We start from the raw sequence: 22,888 nt of genomic DNA, 5'->3' as shown, positions 1-22,888 counted from the left end.
ACTAGATCAAATAAACTACGTTTAAAATCTCTCACCGCATAAAGCTTGAGAACAAGAAAAACTCTAGAAACGTTTACCTTCTTCCCCTAAAGAGACTAGGGAGAAGAGCAAAAACGATAACAACGTTACTCGCTTGAACGAAACGTTTATCCTCCTCTTTCTCCCTCCGTCTCTATCTCTCTCTCTCTCTCTCTCTCTCTTGACTTAGAACCTGAGAGAAGAGCCCAATCATATATATCGTTAAAACATATTATTGTTAAAGGAAAATATTTCCCAAAATGAAAAGTTCCTTTGTAGAATTAAAACCATTAAGTTAAGAAAGAATGAACAAAACGCTAGACACGGTTACTCTTACTGCAACGTGACACCGTGAAAATTCTCTCTATCGTAACGATAGAGCGCAAGTTGAACGTTCTGAAACGTCAACAACTGCAGAGACAAAACAAAACGTTAGTTCAACTTTGAAAACAGTACGAGACTATCAAAGAAATTCTTTCAAAAACATTAAAATAGCATAATATGTTAACAGGTAAAACCGAAATGACGGGCTCAATGTTAATTAACTTCGGTACAAGAAAAGACCGCCTACCATTAGGAAAGGTCGAATATATAAAAATTAATTTTAATAATTTTATAATAAAAGGAAGTTAATCGATTAGGCCTATAAAAGGCGGAGAGATATAAAATAAATCTATAACTTTTGTAAAGCAAAATTAAGAAAGAGAGTCTATACTCTCTTAGACACCAACACTTCCGTCTAAGGGAAGGGTCGGCCATTTAAAGGTGAAAGAGAGTTCATACTCTCTTCGTCACCATAATTAAATTAATTCCAAAAGCTAACTAAGCTAATATAGAAGTTTCTAGTATAGCGAATAGCTGCAAATTTTAGAGAAATACTTCACCAAACCGTGAACAATACTCCAAAATCATAAGCGTATCCAAGAACGTCTTGCCGGAAGCACGACAGAGGAAAAAGTGAGGTGGCGTCAACAACAAGTACTGTAGTACCTGGCCACAGGTGGCGCTTGTGAGTACACCCCCTTCTAGTATAGTGATAGCTGGCGTATCCCTCCCGTAGAATTCTGTCGGGCAACGGAGTTGACAGCTACATGATTATCGGGTAAGTTTAATATTGAAAAAAGGTAGTAATTGCGAAAACAGTTTTACAATGCAACAGAAAAACATAATGAAAGATAAAGAATTCAGTGGCTGGAAAAGAGACTAAACACTAGATCAAATAAACTACGTTTAAAATCTCTCACCGCATAAAGCCTGGGAACAAGAATAAAACTCTAGAAACGTTTTACCTTCTTCCCCTACAGCGACTAGGGAGAAGAGTGAAAAACGAGAACAACGTTACCCGCTTGAACGAAACGTTTATTCTCCTCTCTCTCCCTCCGTCTCTATCTCTCTCTCTCTTCTCTCTTGACTTAGAACCTGAGAGAAGAGCCCAATTATATATCGTTAAAACATATTATTTGCTAAAGGAAAAAACTGAAAGGTTTCCCAAAAAGTTCCTTTATTAGAATTAAAACCATTTAAGCTAAGAAAGAATGAACGAAACGCTAGAATCGGTTTACTCTTACTGCAACGTGAAATACTCTCTCTCTATCGTAACGATAGAGCGCATGTTGAACGTTCTGAACGTCAACAACTGCGGAGACTAAACTAAACGTTAGTTCATCTTTGAAAACAGTACGAGACTATCAAAGAAATTCTTTCAAAAACATTAAAATTAAAAAAGTATAAATTCTTAAAAGGAAAATACGATATGACGGGCTCAATGTTAATTAACTTCGGTTCCAAGTAAGGACCGCCTACTATTAGGAAAGGTCGCATATAAACAAACATAAAAATTAATTTTTATAAGTTTATAATAAATGGTTAATCGAAGAGGCCTATAAAGGCGGAGAGATATAAAATAAATAGATCTATAACTCGTTAAGCAAAATTACCAAAAAACCTAAACACACTTCCGTCTAAGGGAAGGGTCGGCCATATAAAAGTGAAAGAGAGTCCATACTCTCTTCGTCACCAACACTTCCGTCTAAGGGAAGGGTCGGCCATTTAAAAGTGAAAGAGAGTCCTTACTCTCTTCGTCACCAACACTTCCGTCTAAGGGAAGGGTCGGCCATTTAAAAGTGAAGGAGAGTCCATACTCTCTTCGTCACCATAATTAAATCTATCCAAAACGAGTTCAAGTTTTGAAATGAAGATAAAACCCCTGCATAGCGAAAGCTCAAAACTGGAATAGTGTACTTCACCAAATCGTTGTGAAAACAAATCCAGTTAGGGACGGCGTATTCAGTAGGTCTTGCCTGTGGCACGACAGAGGGAAAATTGGTTCGTTGTTGACATCGAGTACTTGAGTACCTACTTGACAGATGGCGCTGTTGATATACACCCCCACCTGTATAGCGATCGCTGGCGTATTCCTCCCGTAGATTTTTTCTGTCGGGCAGCAGGGATGCAGCTATATGATCATCGGGTAAGTTTGATATTGAAAAAAACAAGTTGTACCTAAAGTGTCGGTCTAACTAACCTCATAATTTAGAATTTCAGATGCATGAGAAATCCCCCTTCAGAAAACCATGTGGAAGGATACCAAGCTTGGCTGTACAAGAAGTACCGCATTCAAGACTAAAACCCTTTCCACAGCGAGGAGCAAATGCAGGGCGGGCACTTTGATTTGCGCATAATTATTTCACTTTGAAACAGTATTACCAGATTATACAGTCCAAGGCAGACAGTAGGCACAGGCAGGCGAACGTATGACTTGGGCCAAACACCAGGCAGCGGGCAGAGTGCAGTCACAGTTGAGTCAGACAATAGTCAGGTGCCCATCCAGTGGCTCAACAATGGGCACGGGTGCTTTGATGGTTTGCCCCTTGTTTCCTCGTCTATGCAGTCATCTACACTCTTGATCGTTATCCATACAAAAAAATTGGCAACAGTGTCTTCCCCGGATGACAGAACAATGACTGACATTTTCTCAAGGTTCAGATAATTTGACATGTAGCACACTAGGTGAGGTTCAAGGAGGTTAAAGTAGGTTGGGTTAGCAAGGAGGGAATACAGTAGGCCACTGACATCAGGTAAGTTTCCATCAAGATGTAAGTTATCAATTTAAGGCATCACTTTTTTTGCTTCTTTTCTTTTTACTTTTCCATGAGATTTTCTTGTTTTGAGCATATTAGACCATCACATCACTAATCATATGTATTCTAGTATCTTGCTTGGGGGTACACTTGGGCATGCTGTTCTATCTTATTTATCTTCAACTTGATTTTTTAAGTTTTAATAATTTATATGTGAAGGATCTAATTTAATGTTGTTACTGTTCTTAGAATATTTTCTTTAGATTGCTTATTCTTCTCTGGCAGTTTATTAATTTCCTAGTTTCCTTTCCTCACTGGGCTATTTTTCCCTGTTGGAGCCCTTGGGCTTCTAGCATCTTGACGTTCAAACTAGGGTTATAGCCTAGCATGTAATAATAACAATAATAATCTAGCCCCTTGGCTAGTTTCCCACTGTAGCCTCCTGTATGCTACATTGTAAATATTATGATAAACAAGAAACCACAAGCAAATGGAAAAACAAACACCCATTAGATACATGAAATGATATTTTAATTATAAAATAAATTTTTGAATATACTTACCCGGTGAATATATAATAGCTGCAACTCTGTTGCTCGACAGACACATACATAAAAAACTCGCGAGCGATCGCTATGCAGGTTGCGGGTGTGCCCACCAGCGCCAACTGTCGGCCAGATACCACTCTCGGATGTAAACAAAACCTTCAATTTCTTCTCATCCCACTGCGTCTCTATTGGGGAGGAAGGGAGGGTCGTTTAATTTATATATTCACCGGGTAAGTATATTCAAAAATTTATTTTATAATTAAAATATCATTTTTAAATATTTAACTTAGCCGGTGAATATATAATAGCTGATTCACACCCAAGGAGGTGGGTAGAGACCAGAGTTAAATATGTTTACATCGTATAAGCTAAGAGTTTTTTCATTTTGACAGTTATCAATATAACAAAACCAAAATAAATAGGTACCTGGTAAGGAAGTCGACTTAGACGATTGCTCTGCCTTGTAAGTGCGTCTTCCTTACGGAGCCCAGCGATCCTCTTAGGATGCTGACAGACTCCCAGGAGCTGAAGTATCAAGGGCTGCAACCCATACAACAGGACCTCATCAAACCCCTAATCTGGGCGCTCTCAAGAAATGACTTTGACCACCCGCCAAATCAACCAGGATGCGAAAGGCTTCTTAGCCTTCCGGACAACCCATAAAAAACAACATTAAAAAACATTTCAAGAGACAGATTAAAAGGATATGGAATTAGGGAATTGTAGTGGTTGAGCCCTCACCCACTACTGCACTCGCTGCTACGAATGGTCCCAGTGTGTAGCAGTTCTCGTAAAGAGTCTGGACATCTTTCAAGTAAAATGACGCGAACACTGACTTGCTTCTCCAATAGGTTGCGTCCATGATACTTTGCAGAGATCTATTTTGCTTAAAGGCCACGGAAGTTGCTACAGCTCTAACCTCGTGCATCTTAACCTTAAGCAAAGATCGGTCTTCCTCACTCAAGTGTGAATGAGCTTCTCGTATTAACAATCTGATAAAATATGACAAAGCATTCTTTGACATAGGCAAGGATGGTTTCTTAACCGAACACCATAACGCTTCAGATTGGCCTCGTAAAGGTTTAGTACGAGTTAAGTAGAACTTAAGAGCTCTAACAGGGCATAATACTCTTTCTAGTTCATTGCCTACGATCTCCGATAAGCTAGGAATATCGAAAGATTTAGGCCAAGGACGAGAAGATAGCTCATTCTTGGCTAGGAAACCAAGCTGCAGAGAACAAGTAGCTTTTTCTGACGAAAACCCGATGTTCTTGCTGAAGGCATGAAGCTCACTGACTCTTTTAGCCGAGGCCAAGCATACCAGGAAAAGAGTCTTAAGAGTGAGATCTTTCAGGGAGGCTGAATGTAAAGGCTCAAACCTGTCTGACATGAGGAATCTTAGGACCACGTCTAAATTCCACCCAGGTGTAGCCAAACGACGTTCCTTAGAGGTCTCAAAAGACTTAAGGAGGTCTTGCAGATCTTTATTGTTGGAAAGATCTAAGCCTCTATGCCGGAAGACCGAGGCCAACATGCTTCTGTAGCCCTTGATCGTAGGAACTGAAAGGGAGCGAACTTTTCTCAGGTATAAGAGAAAATCAGCTATTTGGGCTACAGAGGTACTGGACGAGGATACGGAAACTGACTTGCACCAGTCTCGGAAGACTTCCCACTTCGATTGGTAAACTCTAATGGTAGACGCTCTCCTCACTCTAGCAATTGCACTGGCTGCCTCCTTCGAAAAGCCTCTAGCTCTCGAGAGTCTTTCGATAGTCTGAAGGCAGTCAGACGAAGAGCGTGGAGGCTTTGGTGTACCTTCTTTACGTGTGGCTGACGTAGAAGGTCTACTCTTAGAGGAAGACTTCTGGGAACGTCTACCAGCCATCGAAGTACCTCGGTGAACCATTCTCTCGCGGGCCAGAGGGGAGCAACTAACGTCAACCTTGTCCCTTCGTGAGAGGCGAATTTCTGCAGTACCTTGTTGACAATCTTGACTGGTGGGAATGCGTAAAGATCTAGGTGTGACCAATCTAGGAGGAAGGCATCTATATGTATTGCTGCTGGGTCTGGGACTGGAGAGCAATAGATTGGAAGCCTCTTGGTCAGTGAGGTCGCAAAGAGATCTATGGTGAGTTGACCCCAAGCCGCCCAAAGTCTCTTGCACACATCCTTGTGGAGGGTCCATTCGGTTGGAATTACTTGACCTTTCCGACTGAGACAATCCGCTAGGACGTTCAAGTCGCCCTGGATGAACCTCGTTACTAGGGAGATGCCTCGATCTTTTGACCAGATGAGCAGGTCCCTTGCGATCTCGTACAGAGTCAATGAGTGGGTACCTCCCTGTTTGGAAATGTACGCCAAGGCCGTGGTGTTGTCCGAGTTGACCTCCACCACCTTGCCTCGAAGGAGATTCTCGAAGCTTATCAAGGCCAGATGAACCGCCAAAAGCTCCTTGCTGTTGATATGCATGCTCCTCTGACTCGAGTTCCACAGACCTGAGCATTCCCGACCGTCCAGCGTCGCGCCCCAGCCCAAGTCCGATGCGTCCGAGAAGAGAACGTGGTTGGGTTTCTGAACTGCCAGGGGAAGACCCTCTCGTAGGCTGATATTGTCCTTCCACCAAGTCAGACAAGTCTTTATCTTTTCGGAAATCGGGATCGAGACCGCCTCTAGCGTCTTGTCCTTTTTCCAGTGAAAAGCCAGATGGAATTGTAGAGGTCGGAGGTGTAGCCTTCCTAGCGAGACAAATTGCTCCAGGGATGACAGCGTTCCTACCAGACTCATCCAAAGCCTGACTGAGCAGCGTTCTTTCTTCAACATCTTCTGGATGACGAGCAGGGCTTGATCTATTCTGGGGGCCGACGGAAAAGCCCGAAAAACTTGACTGTGAATCTCCATCCCTAAATACAGAATAGTTTGGGATGGGACCAGCTGTGACTTTTCCAAGTTGACTAGGAGTCCCAATTCCTTGGTCAGATCTAGAGTCCAATTGAGATCCTTCAGACAGCGATGACTGGAAGAGGCTCTGAGAAGCCAGTCGTCCAAATAAAGGGAGGCTCGGATGTCCGATAAATGGAGGAATTTTGCCACATTCCTCATAAGCCTCGTAAACACGAGAGGAGCTGTGCTTAGGCCAAAGCACAGGGCCCGAAACTGGTACACCACATCGTTGAAGACGAATCTCAGAAAAGGTTGGGAGTCTGAGTGAATGGGGATGTGGAAGTAAGCGTCCCTTAGGTCTAGAGAGACCATCCAGTCTCCCTTTCTGACCGCTGCTAGGACTGACTTTGTGGTCTCCATGGTAAACTTCGTCTTTGTGACAAAGACATTCAGAGCACTGACGTCTAGCACCGGTCTCCACCCTCCTGTCTTCTTTGATACTAGGAAGAGACGGTTGTAAAACCCCGGTGATTGAAGGTCCGAGACTTTGACCACCGCTCCCTTCTCTAGCAAAAGAGACACTTCCAGTTTCAGGGCTTGTCTCTTTTCTTCCTCTCGGTACCTGGGAGAGAGATCGATGGGGGACGTCGCTAGAGGAGGTCTGCGTACAAAAGGGATTTTGTACCCCTCTCTGAGCAACCTCACAGATTGTTGATCTGCGCCTCTCTTCTCCCAGGCTTGCCAGAAGTTCTTGAGTCTGGCACCTACTGCTGTCTGAAGTTGCGGGCAGTCAGACTCTGCCCTTAGAGGACTTGGATCCTTTCCTCTTTCCTCTCTTCCCTTCGGCACGAGCACCTCCCCTGCTGGAGGCTCTGCCACGAAAGGGCGGGATAAACCTGGACGCTGGAGTGTCTATCCTAGGTCTAGCAGACAAGGCAGGCAAAGGGGGAGCTTTGCGAGCCGAGGACGCAACTAAATCGTGGGTGTCCTTCTGCACTAAAGACAAGGCAATTTCCTTAACCAAGACTTCAGGAAACAAGCACTTAGACAAGGGCGCAAAGAGTAGCTCAGATCTTTGGCATGGCGTCACTCCTGCTGACAGAAAAGAGCACAGAGACTCTCGTTTCTTAAGGACTCCGGACGTGAATGAAGCGGCAAGCTCGTTGGACCCATCGCGGACGGCCTTGTCCATGCAGGACATAATGAGTAAGGAAACATCCCTATCGGCAGATGAGATTTTCCTACTCAGGGCTCCCAAGCACCAGTCCAGGAAGTTAAAGACTTCAAACGCCCTAAATATGCCTTTAAGAAGGTGGTCCAGGTCCGAGGGTGACCAACTAATCTTCGAGCGTCTCATGGCAAGGCGGCGGGGAGAGTCTACAAGACTTGAGAAGTCGCCCTGGGCAGAGGCAGGAACTCCCAAGCCGAGAACTTCTCCCGTGGCATACCAGACGCTCGATCTAGACGAGAGTTTAGATGGGGGGAAGGCAAATGCCGTCTTCCCTAAACTCCTCTTGGTCTCTAACCAATCGCCTAACAGCCGTAAAGCTCTCTTGGATGAGCGAGAGAGAACGAGTTTCGTAAAGGCAGGCATGGTAGCAGGAACGCCTAAGACAAACTCGGACGGCGGCGAACGAGGAGCCACAGAAATAAAGTGATCAGGGAACAACTCTTTAAAAACAACCATGACTTTTCTAAAGTCCAAGGATGGTTGAACTGCTTTAGGCTCATCTAATTCTGAAGGCTGATCCTCAGGCTGTGGTTCAACAACGTCCTCATCTGACAGTTCCTCATCCGATAACTGATGAGAAAACGGCAAAGGTGTAGGCAACGTTTGACTCGCAGAGTCCGGTCGCACTGGTGCATACGTGACGGAGCCGGACGCAGCGTCCTGGAACTGCTGAACAGTCTGGGAACTGTCAACAACAACAGGTGCGCGAGGACGCACAGCGTCCACCCGAGACTGTTTAGACCGACTGGGTTGGGCAGTCAACACCATACCGGGTTGCGGAGGTTGACGCACCGCGTCAAAACAAGTCAACTCTGATGGTTGGTGAACGTCCTGAACGTCACCAATCGCATCAGTGCGTTGCCTAACGTCAACGTGCGGCTGGAAATCCACACTGGGTCGCATCGGTGGAGGAACCACCCCAACTGGTTGACGCGAGAAAGCTACATCCACGTCAACAGGACGCACAACAGAACGCTTGGATGGCTGATGGCCAGTAGGTTCAACGGAAACCTTCTCAGCGTTGTAGTCCTCCATCAAGGACGCAAGCTTAGACTGCATGTATTGCAGTAACACCCATTTAGGGTCTACGGAAGCAGGTGCGGTAACAGACGGGGTTAGCGAATGAGACGGCACAACTTTGCCTCTCTTAGGCGGCGAGCAGTCATCAGATGACGGCAACGGGTCCGAACTGTCCCAGTGGCTACATCCGGGACGTTGGACTTGTCCTGAAGGGACCGACTTACGTTTTAAAGGTCTAGAGACCTTGGTCCAAGGTTTCTTACGTGAAACACCTTCGGACGACGAGGTAAAAATGGGCTCTCTCGTCTTATGGTAGGGGCGATCTTGACGAGATACGCCTGATACCAAAGAGGGAACGTCTGTTCGCTGATCAAGGCCTCTCGAACCCATAAGTCGTACGACATTGCTTCTCCCCTGGGCTTGGGAGCTTGCAAGAGGTCCCAGACTAGGTGGACGACAGGCACGAACAGACGAACCCTCGGTCGCAACACTGTTCACAACACTTTGCGTAACACTAGGCACTTTGACACTTTCCGCCGTGGCACTTTGGCACTTGAGTTCCTTCACGTCCGCCATGAGTTGATTCCGGTCACTTGCTAAAGCCTCAACTCTCTCCCCCAAGGCATGAATAGCACGCATCATGTCTTGCATAGACGGTTCCTGAGTGCTAGGAGGGGGGTTAGGAACAACCACTACAGGGGAAGGATTAGGTTCAGGGGCATGTGGAGAGAAAAAATCTACAGACCTAGAAGAACTTCTCCTTACCCTATCTCTCTCTAGTCTGCGTGTATATTTATCAAATTCGATCCAATCGAATTCCGAAAGGCCCACGCATTCCTCACACCGATCTCCCAATTGACAGGTTTTACCCCAACAATTGGAACAAACAGTGTGAGGGTCGAGAGAAGCCTTTGGAAGACGCCTATTACAGTCCCTAGCATTACACTTTCGAAACTTGGGAACTTGAGAAGGGTCAGCCATTTTGAATTAGTCAAGGGAAAATTCCAAAAAACGATCTAAGTCATCAACAATTAATCCGATTCAAAAAAAGAGTTCAAGGATTTATTTGAAGAAAAACACCTGTACTGCGAAAGCTCAAACCAAATTAAAGTACTTCACCAAATATGATGGGAAAAACTCCAGGTTCTACAGCGAGTAAAAGTACGTCTTGTCGACACGTCGACAGAGAAGAAATTGAAGGTTTTGTTTACATCCGAGAGTGGTATCTGGCCGACAGTTGGCGCTGGTGGGCACACCCGCAACCTGCATAGCGATCGCTCGCAAGTTTTTTATGTATGTGTCTGTCGAGCAACAGAGTTGCAGCTATTATATATTCACCGGCTAAGTTAAATATTTAAAAAAGATTAATTCTATGAATACAGCATTGGATATGAAACTGGTCTGGTCAATGAATACACTACACAATTTTCAATTTAATCTAAATGGTTCTATCTAAATAGCCCTTTCACTCACTTAACCTAACCTTGGATGCCAGGTTGTAATTTATCATACCTTGATGTGCTGTAAAATTATGGTGCAATAAACAGTTTGTAGAAAATAAGACTGGTTTTTAATGTATTTGGTGATAATTTTAACGTTTTTGATAACGATAATGATTCCATAGTTCTTGAGTTATGGTGGGTCGACTATCATAACTGAAAAGCTATGACTTTGTGCTAGGTACCGTCATCAGTTATATTCGAAGCCCATTAAATTGTAGCGCAATTGTATAATTATGCTATTTGTGCGAACTTTTAAAAACTTTGTTTCCTTCAGTCATCGGCAGAAAAAAACAGTCATTGTAATAAAAAAAAAAATATTTATTGTAATCAAAGTCGGGTAACAGTAATAGAACATTGTAGCTTTTGCTTGCAAGGACTTTCGGCGCTTTGGAAACATGATTTTCCAAACCATTATCTATGGCGTTGTTCATAGCAGTATTCATCGTATTGCAAATGCATCCTTGCTTACCCAAGCTAATGATTTATTAGTTTTTACTCTGCCGTATGCTCGCTTGCTCGCAATTAAATATTATCTCACTGCTTCTATGTTTCGCTATGCGCATTAAACACGTGGGCTAGTATTTTGCTGTTAATCATCAATTACACAAACTTATAAAGGGGTGACTTGTAACTTCGCACTCCATGATCTGTTCGAACATGTACTTTGCTTCCATTCCAATGATCAGATTAAATATATCAAACACACGTTTCTACAATAACCTTTTATTATTGACACAAATAATAAAATAAGAGCTATGATTACTGTATATCCTATAGGCCTATTCCAATATCAAAAATAAATAACATAGGGGGTGAATGTAGTTTGTTGAGACAGACGATATCTTTCTTATTACTTGCTAATTTTTTTCTCTATATGGTAAATGTTCTTTATTTTGGTCTGATATACCATAATATGAGGACATTTTATCATTTTACATAATATTATGATTTACCTTTACCACGGGAATATCTTCTAGGTTCTGCCCGGTCGGCACATCAGTCACGGGTAACTCCTGCTTAGTTTCCAGATTTCCCGATAGATAGAGCCTGTGTCGTCTCAGGTTATAAAGCTTTCGTTTATACTATTAATGCTGTACCATCCATATACATTCTTACCTCTCTAAGTTTGTAGTTGGTTGGGACGCGTCCTGTACATTTGTAGGTAATTCTATACAATAGCTCTGTCACATAATTTTGATACTTTTTATTTTCTGATGAATTACTTAGTGCTTTATCTAAAGCTGACCATTTTTTTGGGGGGGAGGAACAGTATTTTTACCCTATTTGTTAACCTTTCCAATCTTGGGGGGCCCCAGTGGGAAACCAGGGTTTTTGGGTGGGGAATGAATTAAAGAATCCGTTTTAACATACGAATAATGGCACATGTAGAATTAGCAATAAACAAGGCCACCAACGATCCTAAACAAACTACCTAACCTAACCTAACCTAGTAGCCATATCTTTACAAAGCGGGGGGGGGGGTACCCCCTTACACAGCCATAATAAATATAAGACTACCTAAAAACCTTTAGGTACTTACTTAGGTTGAAGGGTAGAGGTGAGCTGCACCTTTCCGACTCAATTCTTAATTCATTTTGAACAAATTTGTAAATAGACTAAAACTGTGACGTTTGGGTGATGTCTTGCCACGTAGAATACAGTCGATGATGTAATAATGCCAATTTATGTTTTTAACGTACAAACGAACAAACGAGAGCTCGGTCTGAAGAAAATTTTGATAGTTATGAAGTCGAGGGACTTGGTCTTTTTCAGGTGGGTCAAATTTAGTTTTGATTTTTAAACAACTTCTAGACCTAGCGCCGCTTAGATTTATATATCAAACAAAACCTTGGACTTCTCTCTTTTAACTGAAAGTACCTAAATTTGATAACTTACAGGCAGAGCCATTGTATAGAATTACCTATTTTCATTTAATACTGCTGTGATAATTATCATGAAATGATAGGTAACTTAGTTAATAGAGGTTTCTGCCAGTAGTATAGAGTACTCACAATAATGTATTTGTAAAGATCTCTTCAATTCTGCAAGTTTTAATGTACGGAGCCTTTGAATATCAGCGGCCAGTTCCTCACGCCTTCATTAAAAATGGACACCAACTTACCCAAAACTTTCCCCCCTAATCTAACCTACAAGCCATATCCTTACCTACTTACCTAAAGGGGGGGGGGGCCTTACACTGCCGTATTCTAAATTAGACAATAATACATACAGGTGGCCGCTACCATACATACATCCCTAATGTCCTAACTACTATTACACCATTCTAAAATTGAACCAACTTAGCTCCTTGTGAACATATTCTTTCCTTAGCATAATAAAATTATGCTACATTAAAGGCCCGGGGCAGTATGACCTAATCAAAAAGAGACTTTAGGGTAATGTATAAAGTACAAATTAAGTTATATTCCTTTGTATACTCTATTGCAATAGCAGACGGCTTCAATAACATACCTGTCAATGCAGCTCATTTTCACTTTCGCCTCAATATAACGTCTTTTCGCAAAAACAAAGTCTCAAAACCACACAAATTTCCTTTTGTCGAAATAGAATTTTTCCGGAAATGGCGCGAGTCGTGACTTAAACATAGTAGTAGTAATAAGAACCTTGGGATTTGTAATAGCTCCACATATTACCTTGAACCTGAAGGTTACCCCTTATGTCAAAGAAATATATAACTTCTTTTGAAAATAAAAAAATATTCAACTTTTTATTGATGAGAGAGTCTTGATATTATTCTAATTAATTTCGGTGAACATTTATCTGCCAGTATACCTAATAATTCAAGAAAATTGTGAGAGAGACGACTGGAAAGGTTGAACTTTGAGATTGGACAGGGTAACAGAGTAGTAAATATCTGGGCGAGTATGAAAGAAATATGTTTAGGGGAAACAGACAAGTTAGTGAAAAGACCCAGCGAATATATGTCAAAAGGAGAAAAGTGGTGGTGGGACAGATATGTGCAAAAGTCAGTTAAGAAATTCAAAGACATTTAAGGACTGGGAAGTAAGCAGAGGAACAGTAGCCTACAGAGAAGAGGAAATATATTCTAGGAGGAAAGTAGGTATTTCTATTGGAAGAGCAGTAGAACAATTGAATGGAAGGTTTGGAACAACATAGGGAGAAAGGGATATCTATAAGATTTCAAACTTTCTCCATTGGAATTTCCTTACTATTTTTTATGCAGTTTTAGGATGGTTGTACTTCCCGTATAAATATCTTCATGTGTTCTACTAAATGATTAATCTATTCCTTGTTTTTAAAGGGCCTTCATTACTGCTGAAGTTTTGACTGAATCGAAAGATTTCTCACAATCTATAAATGTTATATATAGTGGTTTGTCCTACGCTGACGATTTACAAATAGGATATTTTTAAATATTCTATACATTACTGAGAGTAAACTTATTGTGCGGTAACTTACCTTTCAGGTCTGTCTCTTTTTTTTAATCTAAATAACAATCAAGTTCTTTTCAAGCCGTAGGTATAGAGCGTTCTTACAGACTTTTTTTTTTTAATGTTCGTCAAGTTTGCTACTCCATCTATTATTGAATCAAATGTTAGGTCTTCTCCTGATGTTTTGTCCCTTTTTGTGTTTTTTAATGCTTTCTTTACTTCTTCTACTGATACTTTTGGTATCGGCAAAGGTGATTCATTATTTCTATTGGAAAAATTATTTCTTACATCACTATTGTATAACATTGGATAGAAATCATCTGCAATTTTTACCACTTCATCTCTTTTGTTGATAATATTTCCATTCTTATCCTTTAAAACAAACATCTGTTGGCGCCTAAGTTGAGTATTTTTCTGTATATGATTTGGTTTTGCTCAAGGAAATCCTCGGATTTCAGTTGCTGTCATGTAACCTTGGATATTTTGTTCCTAGTTTTTGCTTGCCTAAAGCTGTCAAAATATGCCTTGTTTTAGAATTGTTTGCCATGCTTCTTCCTTTCTTTAGTGTTTCCTCAATTTTGGTCTGATTGTGTTTACGAAAGTCTTGGGCTTTTAGTTTGTTTATTTGTTTGGATGGTTCTACTGATTCTGTTTCATCTCTCTTCGATTTTACACTTATTTCCAATCGTTTCTTTATTGGATATTTTATCTATTATGATAATTTTCCTTGATATTGTTAGGGATTTTTTCCATCTGTCTCTTGTGTTGATTCATGTATATATATAGATATATATATATATATATATATATATATATATATATATATATATATATATATATATATATATATATATATATATATATATATATATATATATATATATATATATATACATATATTATACTATAGTCCCGTGTCTGGGAACCAAAATATAATATTATACGATAGTCCCTAACCAGGAACTAAAATATAATATTACATATACTACGGCTGGCAAGCTACACAACCCTCTCGAGTTTCAAACTCATCTGTTTATTTTTACATTAAATCTGTTACCCTTGAAAAAATTAATACCCAAACTCTGAGCAAATTATATAACTCCCAGAAAGCAATATACAAAAACACTGAACATCCAAAGGTCTCTCAGTACACTCAAAACAACACTGGGTAATTATTATTTCGAATTATTCAAAACCACCTCTTACTTCGATTCGTTAACAGGATATGGGCGAGTATGAAATAAACACTGGTGATTGAAATAATACACTCTTCACAAAAATAAATATATTTTATAAAGATTACAACATTTTGAAAGAATTTAGATGAAAATAAAACACTCAAAATATTAAATCTGAACAAAACTTTGATTAAGACAAAAATGGTACACTCTGGAAATTATATAATCACTTGACTCGAGATATTAAATCTGCATAAAACGCTAGACTAAGACAAAGGAAATAATTCTTATGAAAATTATACAATCACTTGTTTCACTTGAAATTAAATTTTAAACCAAAATTTAAGTTAGATACATTATCAAAATAGATAACCAAATCACGATACAAATACCTTTCATGTATCTACAGGGCCAGTTACAAAAACACTAAAAAGAATTTTTACAAATACACACTATGTTTACAAAAACCCGTCTCACCAAAACTTTGAGATTTCACTGAACACTTTTTGAACAATACACCAACCTAGTATGAGAGGCATATAAGAGAGAGAGGGGAGATGGCTATGACTTAAGGCTGGAATTCTCTATCTGATCTATGCATCCCAGAGGTCGCTTATATATGAATTAGTTACTTCCAGAAGATTCTAGGACTGAGATCTGGAAGCTTGGGGATTGGCCTAGGGGCGTAAGTTTGCCAAAAATTACTCTCGCGAACGCATACCGATGCAATGCGAGACGACTCTCTCAGCTAGCTCCGCCCACCTTTGTCTTCGGTAATAAAAAAGACAAAATCTAACATTGGAGTTCTCGAGAACCTTCCAAACACGTGGCACATAAAAGAATTGCAAATTTTCTCACAAGCATGACCCAATATCTCATAAAAATATAAAAAACATTTACATAACCTCTTGTTCATATCTCGTATGGATCATATAACACTCTTAATAGCTTACATAAGACTTAGAAACAATTTTGTGAAATAAAAAGTTAATATCTCAAAAACAACGTAAATTTACATATACTGACCTGAATAAAGGATACAAATGAATCAATGACGAAAGTCTAAAGCAATTTACATAACAAACATATACCTACACAAAAGGAACTCATCTTAAGAGCTGGCTATTCACCTCTTCAATGCACATATGAAAACATAAATAAATTATTTTAATAAACTATTTACTCTATGCCAGCTTCGTAAGAATATATATATATATATATATATATATATATATATATATATATATATATATATATATATATATATATATATGTATAGCCTATATATATATATATATATATATATATATATATATATATATATATGTATATATACATATATATATACATATATATATATATATATATATATATATATATATATATATATATATATATATATATATATATATTTTTCTTTTTCTGCATCTTTTTTGTCAAGTTATCAACAATTTAAACAAAATAAATTTTCAGAAAGCGGGTTAAGCAGAGTCTAATCTGCGATTCAACTTATTGTATTTCAGGAAAAGTTACATAATATCTTGAGCACACTTACGTTACTTGAAACTTCAGCATAGCGTTCATTCACATTAATAAAGATAAGTACTCTTTTACATTCTTCAACATCAATACAATATTCTTGGGCGAACAATCAGCTAGGAGACAACCATACAAATACATAAAATAAAATTAGTGTTCATCTCACTTCATGAGTCTACTTTAAAAAACCAAGTATAAGTTTACACAAATTTCATATAGTGGTGGTCTTGAATAACGGAGTAATTACGAGGCTTGGTATCTTTGGCAGCGACTTTAACCCGACTAGTGACCAGGCGTGCACACCACCGGTCGTGGCACTTGGCATCCATGGGGAGATGCCACAGATCATAGAGGGATCGAGGGAATAGTTCGCTTTGTCTCTAACCGGATGCTTATCCGGAAGGCCTTCGTCTCCTGGCTGTTGCTCACCCAAGCAATCTGTAAGAACAATGAGGTGACAGAAAAAACCCTTTGTCTGCAGATTGACAAGGAGACAGAATCTTGTCGCCGGTGGAAGCTGAGACAGCATACACTCCCAGGCGAACCAGCAGGCAGAGGTCATTTACATGACCTCCAACAGGGGTTAGGGCTACGTGACATTCCCACTTTTATGAGGAGTTGATATTTCTGGCCAGTGTTCTCCATCTACCTCTTTAACCCAGCCCGCCTATAACTGGGTAGCCCTTGCCGATTTTTCGGAGGGGTCAGGTGAGGTCCCAATGCGTCACCTACGGAGGACGCCCTAGCATTAATTCTAATATCACAATCTCCACTGACCATATTGGTTTTGGCTAATTTTTCATGGCCGGATGCCTTTCCTGCCGCCAACCCTCCCCATTTACCCGGGCTTGGGACTGGCACCAAGTTGAGGCTGGCTTGCCCCCCCTCAGTGGCTGGGTTTTATATATATATATATATATATATATATATATATATATATATATATATATATATATATATATATATACACTATATATATATATATATATATATATATATACACTATATATATATATATATATATATACACTATATATATATATATATATATATATATATATATATATATATATATATACATATATATATATATATATATATATATAGTGTATATATATAAATATATATATATATATATATATATATATATATATACTGTACAGTATATATATATATATATATATATATATATATATATATATATATATATACTGTACAGTATATATATATATATATATATATATATATATATATATATATATATATATATATATATATACTGTACAGTATATATATATATATATATATATATATATATATATATATATATATATATACTGTACAGTATATATATATATATATATATATATATATATATATATGTGTGTGTGTGTGTGTGTACAATAACAATAAGTGCAATCGGAATCAGTTTAGATGTGCGACAACTGATTGCATAATTTCATATATAACTTTTTCATATAACACTTAGATATATATATATATATATATATATATATATATATATATATATATATATATATATATATGTATATATATATATATATATATATATATATATATATATATATATATATATATACATACACACATTCTTTATTTTCTTCTGTTCGATGGAAATGTCCTCAAAGAATTGTCTTATCGAGAGTTCCGTCTGAGAGGCAGCTCACGGCAAGTATATTATTCGAAAGTTATCAATGGCGTTTTTAAACGGGCCCTTAAATCACGATAAGGTAACTGAGTGCTTGGGAGTGCTTTTTATCAGCAACGTTTGCCACGTAACCCACGATTAAAATGATATTATCTATAGTAACGTAACCACTTTTACTGGATGCTTTCTGCATGGGCACTGCTAGAAGAAGAAGAAGAAGAAGAAGAAGAAGAAGAAGAAGATGATGAAAAGGGAGGAGAAGAATGAAGAAAAAGAGAAGGATTATCATGCAATAATTACAACATTGAGAAAGAAGTGTTAATAAAATAATAAAATAAGGAAATAAAGAAATTTATCGCAAAGATTGAAATATGTTGAAGCTCCCGGAAAGAAAGCATTAAATCCAATACATTTAGAGAGAAGACAATGCAGCTGCTATAATAAAATTTACAGTAGATAACGATAAAAATCCATACATTTTAGCAATCAAAACTTCCTGACAGGTTATAGAAACAACTATAACAGTTAGATAGTATATTCCTCAGAAGTATGAATTAAAGACAGTGTATAGAGAAAACTCAATTTCCGCGGGAAGAAATTAGATTCACTCAAGAAACTTGAGCCTTAATTTTGAAGCCTAAATCGTTATGGAGTATAAGGTCTACTAAATAATGTAAATGATAACATCAATATTACTAAATAATGTAAAAGATGGCATGTCAAACGGATTGGGTACGAGTTGCGAAAAAAAAATATATAATTTTTTTATGAAAGATTTCTAGTACTAAAGAAGAAGCCGATAATGAAGCGGTTAAAATCTACCCATAGGTCTATTATCGATGATGTTCGCCCCCATACAGTATTTTCATTTTTTTTTAAATGTAATGTTTTGCATGCAAGTTCATTTATATTTTTTATTAATTTATATATGATTTATATCAATGACTTTAAAAGGGAAAATTATATGATATATGACCGCTTTCGTGTTGTGTGTGCATGCATGTATGCGCAGTGTACACACTTAACTGTTAAGTCCGTTGCAATAATTCAATATCAAATTCGTAAAGGTCAAAACCGCCTTTCCATTAACTATACTGTTCAAAAAAACAGTTGACCCAAATGTTGACTTTTTTAAGACTCTATTATCGTCCAAGAAGAATTTTAAATGAAAATTAGTTTTTTTTTTTTCTTGTTACCAAAAAGACAAGTATCAAAATTGATGAATTTTGCGATTTTTAATTTCCCAATAATGTATTTTCACGGAGCACTGTTTGAACGAAAAGTGTTCGCGACACCATTTTAGATAAGAGATGATCGGCCTTTAGAACATTGTCCTGTTTTTGTCTCTGCTACTCGTGAACGATTATTGTTTTTGCAACGTTTATTTGACACCGCCTTAAGTAAGGAAATTGATATCCGACACTTCTTCAGGTAAGAATTTTGTTTCATTTGGCACTGCCTTGAGCAAGATGTTTATTTGGCACTGCCGAAAGCGATGAAAATGTATATTTGCCACCCGTTAACTAAGAACATTTTTATTTGACACTACCAGAAGGCGAGGAAATGTATATTTGACACAGCCAAATGACACTACGTTAAGCTGGACAAGTACGCCCTATAACACTGTCTCAAGCTTAAGGTCCTGGCAAATAGTCTCAAGTTAGAAATGCTTATGTGCTATGTCGTCTTAAACTAGAATAACTAACTCATGTGACACCTTACGCTATGGCACGAGTTTACTAATAATAATGCCTGAAGCACTAAAACTAGCTCACGTGACACTTGTGCGAGTCAGATACCCTTCTAGTGTCACTGGCTTCTCAGAACTTCAGAAGGTGTTTTCGAGTGACATTGGCTCCGTTAGAAAACATTCAAATTCAAAAAGAGTTTACTGATATAGAAATACATCAAATGGGATGTATTAGCATGCTAATGCAACCCTTCCCCCCAAAAAAATATTAATACAATGCTCCTTTATCTATTCCAGTTAAATCTTGGAAACTTGAGATACTACCGCCAGAGAGTTAGGGTGTCCTTTGACTGGCCAGACAGTACTACATTGAATCCTTCTCTCTGGTTACAGTTTTTTCCCTTTGCCTACACAGATACCAAATAGTCTGGCCTATTCTTTACAGATTCTCTTGTCTTCATACACCTGACAACACTTATATTACAATACAATTCTTCTCATCCAAGGGGTTAACTACTGCACTGTAATTGTTCAGTGGCCACTTTCCCCTTTTTAAGGGTAGAAGAGACATTTTAGCTATGGTAAGCAGCTCTTCTAGGAGAAAGCCACTCCAAAATCAAACCATTGTTCTCTAGTCTTGGGTAGTGCCATAACCTCTGTACCATGGTCTTCCACTGTCTTGGGTTAGAGTTCTCTTGCTTGAGGGTACACTCGGGCACACTTCTATCTAGTTTCTCTTCCTCTTGTTTTGTTAAAGTTTATATAGTTTTTATAGGAAATATTTATTTTAATGTTGTGACTATACTTAGAATATTTTACTTTTCTTTATTTCCTTTCCTCACTAGGCTATTTTCCCTGTTAGGACCCTGGGTTAGAGTTCTCTTGCTTGAGGGTACACTCGGGCACACTTCAATCTAGTTTCTCTTCCTCTTGTTTTGTTAAAGTTTATATAGTTTTTATAGGAAATATTTATTCTAATGTTGTTACTATACTTAGAATATTTTACTTTTCTTTATTTCCTTTCCTCACTGGGCTATTTTCCCTGGGCTATATATAGCATCTTGCTTTTCCAACTAGGGTTGTAGCTTAGTATTTAATAATAATAATAATAATAATAATAATAATAATAATAATAATAACTTGTTAGCATTTACTAAACCGTTGTCAAGTGACGCTCAAAAACAAGAAGATCGCAATGCGTGTGTGACACAGCTTCGTTTCAGAAAATCCTCTCGATTGCCACAGCTTTGGAGACCTCGCCAGTATACTAGGTTACTCTTCTCAATGTCATTGGGGTGTAAATAAAATGTATTTACGGCTCGTTACAAAGATAATTGCCTATCGTTTACGTTCGGCCGCTAATTTCTTGTTTTGTTCGGATGGTGTGCAATTCCTTTGTTTCATCTGCCAAGGTTTTTTTTTTTTTTTTTTTTTTTTTTTTTTTTTTTTTAAGGAGAAAATACTACAAATGCTTTTATCCTTACTACCACTGCGTTTATGATATTATTATTATTATTATTATTATTATTATTATTATTATTATTATTATTACCTAAGCTGTAACCCTAGTAGGAAAGGTAGGATGCAATAAACCCAAGGGCTCTAAACAGGGAAAAAATAGCCCAGTGAGGAAAGGAAATCAAGAAATGAATGAACTATAAGGGAAGTAATGAACTAATGATCTGAAATAAATCTTTCATATATAAAATATAATAGCTTCAAAAAGTGGAAGATAAATAAGAAGAAATAGTGTGACCGAGCGTAGCCTCAAGCAAGAGAACTCAACCCCAAGACAATGGAAGACATGGCACAGAGGCCATGGCACTAACCATTAATAATAATAATAATAATAATATTAATAATGATAATAATCATAATGTTTCATAAAGTATATTATGAAAATGAATGGCAAACTTTATTAACAACTATTTATTGATATACCATTACTGCTGAGAGAGAGAGAGAGAGAGAGAGAGAGAGAGAGAGAGAGAGAGAGAGAGAGAGAGAGAGAGAGAGAGAGAGAGAGAGAGAGAGAACGCTTAAACGCTTTCGGTGATATATATATTTTATGTGGTGAATTTCTGTCATTATCGGTTGTCTAATGATATACGATCTTCCCTTTCTCTTCCTTTATAATTATCTAATGCAACATCGAAAGGCAAAGCTTTATCGAGATGAAGAAATGGAAGCTGAAGAACTACCACTACTACTACTACTACTACTAGTTCTACTACTACTACTACTACTACTACTACTACTACTACTACTACTAATAATAATAATAATAATAATACTTGAAGGCTCTATTCTATGAAACCATCATTTTATAATGAAAAAGGATGTACGATAAATTCCCCCCCCCCCTCTTTCTCTCTCTAGATATTTATATATGTATATATATATATATATATATATATATATATATATATATATATATATATATATATATAATGATTATGTCTATATTCTCTATATTTAGATAGATATGCACACACAGATTCAACCCTTCTCACTCCCTCCCCATTTCCTAACTACAACCTGCAGATTCGGCAAGCTGTACAAGAGTGTGGTTTCCGAGTGTACCTGTCAGGATACCCTCCTCTCACCAATGAATACCTACCCTCTCCCCCTAAGCGCGAAAGATATATATATATATATATATATATATATATATATATATATATATATATATATATATATATATATAGAAAGAGAGAGAGAGAGAGAGAGAGAGAGAGAGAGAGAGAGAGAGAGAGGAGAGAGAGAGAGAGAGAGAGAGGCACTTTCTCTTTATTATATAGGGAAGATACACATATTTGCATATACAGTATATATATATATATATATATATATATATATATATACATACATATATATATATATATATATATATATATATATATATATATATATATATATATATGTGTGTGTGTGTGTGTGTGTGTGTGTGTGTGTGTGTTAAAGCCATGGAAGGATAAAGGAAAAGACTTGAATGGAGTTAGTACTTTCGTCCATTAGGAACGTCAACATACTCAAAATGAGAATACATATACAAAGACATCGTATTTATACAGGAGAAGGGGTTCCAACAGCCGTCAGTTTCTTAATAATTCCGGAAAA

General features: G+C 37.9%; 1 protein-coding gene across 2 annotated transcripts in view; it reads right to left on the bottom strand.

Annotated features, from left to right (window-relative positions):
* LOC137656669 (sister chromatid cohesion protein DCC1) overlaps positions 1 to 12,903 on the bottom strand; it is a 118,229-nt gene extending 105,326 nt beyond the window's left edge. For both annotated transcript variants that reach the window (XM_068390846.1, XM_068390845.1), the window contains exon 1: positions 12,752 to 12,903. In XM_068390846.1, the coding sequence (XP_068246947.1) occupies positions 12,752 to 12,768 (17 nt within the window). In that variant the 5' untranslated portion in view covers positions 12,769 to 12,903. The remainder of the gene's footprint in view (positions 1 to 12,751) is intronic.
* Positions 12,904 to 22,888: the final 9,985 nt, after the last annotated feature.

Source organism: Palaemon carinicauda, chromosome 17 (assembly GCF_036898095.1).
Source record: "Palaemon carinicauda isolate YSFRI2023 chromosome 17, ASM3689809v2, whole genome shotgun sequence".
Lineage (NCBI taxonomy): Eukaryota > Metazoa > Arthropoda > Malacostraca > Decapoda > Palaemonidae > Palaemon > Palaemon carinicauda.
This window is presented reverse-complemented; position numbering and strand designations above follow the sequence as displayed.